Here is a 9,662-nt window from a genome sequence, read left to right as displayed (position 1 = left end):
TTTTTCATTTTAGATAAGATCCTGACTAAAGAAAAATTCTGCCATCCATTCTCAGCTTCATCCAAGAACAGGACACCCACTAATATACAGAGAAACAAGTACTATTTTGAAAAACGTTTAACTTTATTTTTACACTCAAAAGTTGTACAAATAAACTTACAAGTCCAAAAGTTTATTTTATTTTTTGCTGGAAGAACTGTCAGGTAGAAGGAAATAACTAATAATTAGAGGCATAACAACCAAAACAAACAGAAAACAACAAAAAAATTAAGGAATTCTTTACCCTCGTAGTAAAAATTTTATAAATACAAAACAAATCCACAAATTTGAATGCTAAATAAATATCTACTTAGTAAGGTCAGACTGAATCTCTCCAACCAGTACTGGCACAGTAATTTAAAGGATATAAAACTGTACTTACTAATGTGTAGTGTCAAAAATATGTACTTAAGCGACTTCTAGACATTTTTACTGGTGCAGCTAATTTTTACCCTAGTTGGAGCCCTCACAATACAATGCTACAGCTCTTACAAAATCTAAAGAATATGACAATGCCAAAGAAAAATATTTCTGGAAGCTATTTGGGACACAAAAACGGTCTTTAAAAGTACAAAAACTACTGTAAACCAGTACTGGATTCAATACACATCTATAAAAGTTATCAGACACCGAACAAAACTGTAGCAAAGATAATCTTTCCTACATTCTCCTGAGTGCTTAATAAATTGAGAACATAGTGCAGACCACACTTCTAAGGTGTGGTAGATGTTATTGCTTTCTATAGATATGATAGTTGCATGATTTAAAGGTTTCATTTCCCATGAAACTTATAAAGGTTCTGTCAAATTAACTCTTCAGAAGGAAGAGGCTAGATTCGGGATTTCTTGGCTGCTGGAGCAGCATGGTCCATGTTGCCAGATGCAAGAGGAAGTCCAAGCTTTTGAGCCTGGACATGGAAAAAAGCCTGAAGTCTTGATCCAGCCTTTGCTTCACTTGTATTGCGTGGGTTGTACTCAAAGCAGTTCGAAAACATCAACTCAATGTCTTCAATGAACTCAGCTAGGAGAAAAAATGCAAATAAGACCTTTAGCAAATCAGTATAGTGCAGTGATTACAGTAGAGTAGGATGAGAAAGACCTTGTTTCAAATTCCCATTCATCTATGACATTCAAAGGGTGCCTTTGGGCCTATCACTGTATCTCAAAACAACCTACCACACGGGGTTGTTGAGGAAAGGAGAAATATGTATGCCACCCTGTGATCCTTGGAGGAAGGGTGGGATAAAAATGCATTAGACATGTTGTAAAATCTATATATAGTGAGGGCAAAACAATGATTTTACTGGAGAAGTCAGCAGAGAAGTTCTCTGGGTTTGAAAACCAGGTGAGTATTGCACACTTTCATTCAGAAGTAATTTTTGCTTAGTCATGTGCTCTTCAGTATCCTGAACACCCATGGCCAGTGACTTAGCCCCAAAACTCTCACTGTGCACTGGCAGTTTATACTGCACTGACTGAGAATAGGGGTTCACTGCTATAAAGCCCCCCTGACCTGGATGCCCGCCCTAGACTATCCCAATCTCATCAGGCCTCAGAAGCCAAGTAGGACTGGCCCAGGCTAGTGCTTGAATGGGAGACCACCAAGGAAAAGCAAGGTTAATACGTAGAGGAAGGCAATGGCAAACCACCTCTGTTCATCCCTTGCCCTGGAAACCTATGTGGTCAACATAAGTTAGCTGCGACTTGGTGGCACTTTGCACCACCACCCTAAAGCCATCAAGATATTATGTAAATTAAATTTTTGTTTAGAGGAATAAGGAAAGGAGTCAGCTTTACTTACATGCTAGCTTGTATTCACATTTGTTTACTTTTTCACGTATTATATTTAAGGCAATTGGCTTTTTGATAATATCATAGTAATCTGGTACCTGAAAAAAGCACACCAAGAATTTATAATTCACATAAGTTATCCACTGTCAAAAACAAAAAATCCACACTGCATATTATCAAGAGAAATTGTATCAATTTCTAGGCTAGTAAATCACTCCAGAACAGTTACATCTTTTCAATCTGCCTTCCAAAATATTCCAGAAAGGTCAGCAAACAAGATAATTTTGGAGCAATCACAAAAGAAATACATTTCCAGTACTGCACTGTGAACAGGTTAAAAGGTGTCACTAGTTTTCAAATATGAAGTATGGAATTATATGCAGAGAGTGCATGCACTTTTTATTGTTCTCTCTTGATGTTCAAGGGAGAGATTGAATTACAAATTCAACAGAAAATGCTGAAATATTAAACCAAGACTGCTCCTCTCATTGCCAATAACAGATGGCAAATTTCTCCATTTCTGGAACCTAATACTGACCTTGCTGCACTCACTTGACCTCCTCCCCCGCACTTAAAATTACATGGTTTATTTTTTAAACCTTTCCAGAAGTCTTTGGTTTTGCCACAGAACAAATCCAGATGAATCTGAATACTCATTTTATAATGGAATGACATGTTGTGCTTTAATGAGACTTAGACAGTTCATTTAGAGATATTCTTTACCCTTATATTTCTTTCTGATAATGGAAACTGCAAATGGAATGTTTTTCACTACAACACTGCCCTTTACTGTAGGAGGTACCTCAAGTGTTCAGTATAACTAAGACTTCAGGAAGAAATGGCAAGAGAATGATTGAAAGTGGCAACAAGGGACTCGGTCTGATTCTGAAACAGCACGAAAACCTTGCAGCACACATCCATTATCATCACAATCAGGTGCTAATTTAAAATCAATATAACTGTATTAGCACTTCTGTTAACCCAGACAGTCTGTAAGCCTTCTACTTTCAGATCTTTCTACTAAATAGACATGTGCAAAGTGTGGCAAATCAAAACTTTTAGCTCCATATATAAAGAGTCTGAAATCCAACCGCATGTTTATGACAGTCAAGGCCAACTGAAGACCATTTTTTTACCATTCTGGACCCAGCCCGGTTACCTGGATTTTGGACACAAGCTTCATGAAAGGCCAGCTGTCATCATGACGCACCAGTTCCACTACAAGCTGCTCAAAAGCAGACAGTTCATGGACTCCACCCTGACGACCTGAACTCCTCCTATTTAATGGCATTTGAGGGCACTCTGGAAAAAAATAGCATCACAGAAGTAGATGACAAATATAAAATGCCAGTGTTAAACACAGTACAGAACCATATCAAGAACTAGCTAATCAAGAAATAATGTAATTTTGTTCACTGATAATTAGCTAGGATTCTCAGAGACAAGGTTCAATCTCCATTCTGCCTTAAGACCTTGCTGGGTAGCCTTGGGCCAGTCACTCATTCTCAGCCTAATCTGCTTAACGGGGTTGTTGTGAGGATAAAATGAAGGAGGGGAGAACAGTGTACCCCACCAGGAGGGTAGTAGGCAAAAGAAAACAGCCACACTGTAAGAGACTTTCATGTAGACAATGGTTTCCAGAACTAGACGGACTGCACAAACAAACATATCCCTCTACAAGCAAGTATACAGTTTTCTTCTCATCCAGGCTCCCCACCGATCCTTCGAGTAGGTTTTTGACTTCTTCAATCTGGTGAGTTATCATGCTGATTTAATTGTATTTGCCCCCCCCCCCCCCCAAAAAAGCCACTGTACTTTGTCTTGCTTTTTTAACTGGGAGGTGGTGGCTTCATAACTGGCATATGGCCAACAAGCAAAGCCGGATGGAAAGATATGGTGGGGATGACTTTATAATTTTTGACTAGCAGCAGTATGTAGATCTGACTTGTCCTGGAAACAGGAAGAAGCTGTTGCTCTCGAATTTGATTAAATTTGCAGATTTATACATCTACACAAAAAGTTCACCATTTTGCGGGGTGGAGCCTGAGGAGCGCAGGGGTTGGGGAGGGGTGGGACTTCAGTGGGGTATCATGCCACAGAGTCCACCTTCCAAAGTGTCCATTTTCTCCAGGGGGACTGATCTCTGTTGCCTGGAGATCAGGTGTAATCACAGGAGATCTCCAGCCACCACATGGAGGCTGGCAACTCTAGTATACAACCTCAGAGTAAATGAAATGGGGGAGGGAAGGGAGAACTTTGACAATTAAGTTCTGCACCAAGCAGACAGTAAGGACACTTTATCTAAAATGAGCTTGCTTTGTTTTCAGGATAACAAAAATTGATTCCCAATCAAAAACTGGAACAGTGTACTGAAATCTCATGCCCAGTAACTTCTGCTACCAGACACCCTACCAAAACAGGTGCAAGCACAGTTCATTCTTTTTAGAGAAGATCATTTATGGACCCTAGCTTCTACAGTAATGTCTTTTTAGACTGAAACTTCCATCATGGGTATCCATTAAGGGTAGGTCAAGCAGAACAGAGGGAAAAAATCTCCAGTTAGACCGAAATCCAGCTCAACCAACCACTTTCACACCTTGTACCCAGGCTAGGAAAGCTTGCTGGTATACTGGCCTGACTCAGTCAATACTTCTAATCTTCCATTCGGTCTTCAGCTAGGTAATCTTTCTCCCTCTCCCTTTAACAATTGGACAAAATAAAAGGTTCTTCTGATCTGGAAAAGTTGTACACTGAAGTTATAAAGCGCTTGGAGTGCCACTCAGTAGAGGAGGGTTTCCCAGTGTGGTGGCCACGGGCGCCATGGTGCTCACTAACATATCCCCTGATTCTAGGGTTGCCAACCTCCAGGTGGTGGCTGGAGATCTCCTGGGATTACAGATGATCTTCAGGCAACAGAGATCAGTTCCCCTGGAACAAATGGCCACTTTGGAAGGTGGACTCTATGGCGTTATACCCCACTGAAGTCTCTCCTCTCCCCAAACCCCTCCCTCCTCAGGCTCCACCCCCAAAATCTCCAAGGATTCCCCAAACCAGAGCTGGCAACCCTACCTGATTCCCACCAAGTATTTTTAGAAAGTGGATGGGGCAGGTGGGACCTTTGCCCAGCAAACCTTCTCAATGGCTCTGCAGGTTTTTTAAAAATATTGTTTTCGCAACAGCTGCCACCACAGCAAAAGGACCTTCTCTGTGTGATTGAAGGTAAGCTGTGGCTGCCATTTTGTGGCTGCACCCAACATACTGTGTCAAAATTCTAAAGGTGCCCACAGGCTCAAAAAGGTTGGGGGCCTCTACAGTAGAGCATCAAGATTCTTGAGTCCATGCTTTGCAAACACAGAAACATTTATTTGAACGAGGCTGCTCAGAGTTTGAAAGCAATGGTAACACTCTACTATGTACCCAAGATCTGATATCCTCCAATGAATCTAATATGGATTCGCCTCAGTTTTAAAAAGAACTTACTTACCAGCAGATTGTCTCTTCCTACCCCTCCTCTTAGGCTCAGTATTTTGGGGAGAGCATTTTTCTGTAGAAAATGGAGGATTTTTCAGTTCATTGTTTGTAGTATTAACAATTCTGAAGCCAAGAGAACTGGAAGGACTGCTGTCTGGACTATTGTCTGCGGTGTTCCTTCCTCTACGTCGTCTTCTGGGACTGGTTAACTCAATAAAGGCATCTGCTTGTAGCAAACCTCGATTCTGACGAGTAGTACGACTATTTAGTCCCAATGATTTTGTTATTGATGGAGGAGCAGACTTTGTCTTTCGTATGCCCTTCCCAGTGGCTTTACATGAAGATCCAGTTTGCTTAGGTGTATTCTGTTGACTCCGAGAACTGTACCTTCTGGTAATTTGTTTCTGGTTGCACTGACTCAGATTGGTAGCATTCAGTTTTGCTGCTCTTGTTCTTAACGAAAGTTTTACCTGAGGTTGTCTCGATTTGGATAAGCTGTAAGAAGTTATACAAGTATCAGTTTCTGAGATGGTGAAGTTAACGGTTTCCTTTAGCGGGACCACTGTTCATCTATATATTGTGTATATTCATGTATGTCTAGTCATTCCTGTTTCACCTGGTTACTGAAGATGTGTACAACTCTTTTTCAAAAGCTTAACTAGCGCAAAGTTGTGGCCAATTTTAAAATGCTATTATGTCCTTACAAAATGAGAATTAAAAGCATTGCATCTCTCTCTCTCTCTCCATGTCAAGCGAGACAGAGCATCCTATCAAAACACAATTAATCTCATAATGCTACACATACTTACTTGGTACTAATTTCCATGTAACTCAGTGGAACTTACTTTTGAGCAAATATTCATAGAGACTTAAAGCTGTTCCAGATAATAAATATTTAGCAATAGACCTAGATATCATAAAGTATATCAATAGAAAGTTGCACTTGGTACATATTTTGTACCAAAATACATGGATGTTCTATACAAATGGGAACTCCCACTCATTTCAGTATCTGGAGAAGCTTATTTGCAGGTGAGGTTGTATGCAGAACTGATTGTTCCTGATAGAGATTTCCTTATTGGGAGATCCGTACCCAGACTTCTGGATATGGTTTGACAGTTGCTGATTTACCTTTTTTCATCATCATCTTGAGAATCAGAGTAGTCATCATCTTCATTTACATAGTCATCTTCCTCACTTTGCCTCACTTCCTCATCACTCATTTTATCCTCCTCCTCTTCAATCTGTTCTTCAGACTCTTCATCACTTTCCACAGAAGGTCTCTGTCGGGAAGAGAGACGCCTAGAACGCTGCTTGGGTCGACATTCTGGACAAAACCAGTCCCCTTCAGGAACAGCCTAACAAAGGGCAAGAATGTTTTAATAAAATGCCTTCTTACTCCTTAAGGCTATTTAAGGATTTTTTTTAAAAAAATCCAATTACCTTGAGCTTTGGCCTGATACAATAGATATGATACCCTCGATCACAGCTATCACACAACACCATGCTCTCTGCATCTCCTTTCTTCCTGCACATTTTGCAGCGAGCATTTAAGATAGATTTAGACCAGATTACACTTCGCTCCAATGTTGAGAGGTGAAGGAAGATTTGGGACAGGCTAGCAGAAGTTAGCAGTGATTCTCGCCACCGGTCCAAGACTGTTTTATGTGATCGGCTACTATCACAGGTATCTTATAACAAAAGGAAGGAAAAAAAGAGCAGTTATAATACATACCAAGCATTTATCCAGCTTTTGTTAGAGAGGGAATCTGTGATCTAGCACTAGACAGAAAAACACCAAAATAAAGAACAAGCCAAAGAACAAGCCATTTCGCTTCCTCCTTTTATCCCCTTTTAGATCTCTCTTATTTTCTTCTGCATCACCTAGTATTAAACGTATAAAGTTATTTCAGCACTGTTCTGATATATACAGAAGGTTCCTCAATAAATTTAGTAGTCCAAATGATAAGAGGGTAGGCCATTCAATGGAACAGAAACTAATACCAGAACAGGAAATCGGAGATCAAGAATAAAACTTCTCTCGCAATGAAGAGAGGAAGCAGTGGGACCCCTCAAGGATGGGTTTTGGAACTACTACTGTTATTCTCAAATGACCTGATGTCAGGAGTGAGCATTGAGGTAGCCAAGTCTAGTATGACACGCAGTTATTCAGGATGGTGAAAAGCCAAGGAAACTGAAGAGCTCTTAAAGGACCTCACCAAACTGGATGAATAGGCAACTAAATGGCAAATTAAAGTAATGTAAAATGATGTATACCAGGACCATAATCCTTATAATATATGAGGCAAGAGATATTAGGGTTGTGGTGTGTAATTCAATAAAACCGTCAATATAGCAATGAAAGGTTATTTTCATGCTTGGGATTATTAGGAAAGGGACTGGAAATATAACAACCACTATCATACTGCACATCTATATATCTAGTTCTGAACATGGCCCCAGAGCAAGAATAAAAAATTCTGCATGATGGAGCTGGCTGCAGAAGGGGAGGGGTAATGTTCTCCATAAACTTAAAAGGGGATGGTTAACACCCCCCCCTCGAAAACTAAAGTAACTCAAGCAAAAAATACTGAACAAGATCTTCTGAAATCTAATCCCACAGAGCTGGGAAACTAGTAATGTTGTTAACAACTATTTTCCCTTTTTCCAGTCAAGCATTCTGTTATCAATTCAAATTACAGAAAAAGCTTGATGCTATGTCAGATTTGCTGTATTTTACAGGTAAATATACCATAATCAAAATCAACTGTATTGTTAAAATCTTTTCATGCATGACTCCTTTTTAAAAATTCAATGTATAGTTCTGTGGTTTCAGAGCTGTATTTGCTATACTAAAGAGGGGAATTATGGAAGAAACACGATATGGAAAGGTACAATAAAAAGTAATTTCCAAAGTTTATCTATGAATGATTATTAATGTTTACCATCTTTCTGACTAGACTGATCATCATCTCGCTTCCTCCTTTTATCCCCTTTTAGATCTCTCTTATTTTCTTCTGCATCACCTAGTATTAAACGTATAAAGTTATTTCAGCACTGTTCTGATATATACAGAAACTTCTCACTAACATTAAACTTAGCAGGTTTTGTTGCCATGAGAAGAGAGAAGCAGTGAAACAGAGGTGAAAACACTAGTGATCTTTGTTTCTTTCTAGCAACATGTAAGCATTCTCCTATGCTCTTAAATGGTTTGGCCACTCCACTGTATACCCATCAGTCCCTCACAGCATAAATCCCTTGGTGTTAACTTTTCCTCACCCTTGTCAGTAGTTTCAGTATGATGACGTATCCTGTCCTCCTGATCGAGAAACAGGTCATTGTAATGGCTAAACACTCATTTTATCATCTTCACCTAGTGTGGAATCTAGCCCCCTTTTGGACTCAGCCAATATGGCTACACTCATCCCTGTCACAGTAATTTCAAGGCTGGTTTATAGTAACGTGTTCTACGTGTGGCTGCCCTTGAAGATAACCCAGAATGTGTGCATTCCACTAGCTTTAAGAGCACTAAACTGGCTGCCCATTGGTTTCTAGGCCCAATTTGATGCAGTGACTCACTGAAAATGTCGAGACAGTGTGTGACTGCAATAAAGAAGGCCAATGCTATGCTGGGGATTATTAGGAAGGGTATTGTAAACAGATCAGCCAATATCATAATGCCGCTATATAAATCAATGGTGCGACCTCATCTGGAATACTGTGTGCAATTCTGGTCACCACACCTTAAAAAGGATATTATAGCTTTGGAAAAAGTGCAGAAAAAAGCAACTCGAATGATAAAAGGGTTGGAACACTTTCCCTATGAGGAAAGGTTAAGGCGCTTAGGGCTCTTTAGCTTGGAGAAACGACGATTGAGGGGTGACATGATTGAGGTTTATAAGATTATGCATGGGAAAGAGCAGGTAGAGAAAGAGGTACTTTTCTCCCTTTCTCACAATACAAGAACCCGTGGGCACTCCATGAAATTGCTGAGCGGTCGGGTTAGAACGGATAAAAGGAAGTACTTCTTCACCCAAAGAGTGATTAACACTTGGAATTCACTGCCACAGGAAGTGGTGGCAGCTACAAGCATGGACGGCTTCAAAAGGGAATTAGATAAGCATATGGAGCAGAGGTCCATCAGTGGCTATTAGCCACAAGGTATAGATAGGGACTCTGGGGCAAGTGATGCTCTGTCATCTTGGTGCTCGGGTGGGTCAACAGTGGGAGGGCTTCTAATGTCCTGGCCCCACTGGTGGACCTCCTGATGGCACTGGTATTTCTGGCCACTGTGGGATACAGAGTGTTGGACTGGATGGGCCTTTGGCCTGATCCAACATTGGCATCTCTTATGTTCTTATT

General features: G+C 40.3%; 1 protein-coding gene across 1 annotated transcript in view; it reads right to left on the bottom strand.

Annotated features, from left to right (window-relative positions):
* Positions 1 to 284: 284 nt before the first annotated feature.
* Positions 285 to 9,662, bottom strand: part of BAZ1A (bromodomain adjacent to zinc finger domain 1A) — a 71,083-nt gene continuing 61,705 nt past the window's right edge. Inside the window, exons 22-27 of the mRNA XM_015416395.1 lie at positions 6,744 to 6,991; positions 6,432 to 6,658; positions 5,314 to 5,795; positions 2,989 to 3,131; positions 1,840 to 1,927; positions 285 to 1,059 (exon numbers count right to left, since the gene is read on the bottom strand). Coding sequence (XP_015271881.1) covers positions 869 to 1,059; positions 1,840 to 1,927; positions 2,989 to 3,131; positions 5,314 to 5,795; positions 6,432 to 6,658; positions 6,744 to 6,991 — 1,379 coding nt within the window. The 3' untranslated portion in view covers positions 285 to 868. The remainder of the gene's footprint in view (positions 1,060 to 1,839; positions 1,928 to 2,988; positions 3,132 to 5,313; positions 5,796 to 6,431; positions 6,659 to 6,743; positions 6,992 to 9,662) is intronic.

The sequence above is a fragment of the Gekko japonicus genome, unplaced genomic scaffold, assembly GCF_001447785.1.
Source record: "Gekko japonicus isolate JY-2015 unplaced genomic scaffold, Gekko_japonicus_V1.1 scaffold1540, whole genome shotgun sequence".
NCBI lineage: Eukaryota > Metazoa > Chordata > Lepidosauria > Squamata > Gekkonidae > Gekko > Gekko japonicus.
Note: the sequence above shows the minus strand (reverse complement) of the source record. Positions and strands in the feature narration are given on the sequence as shown.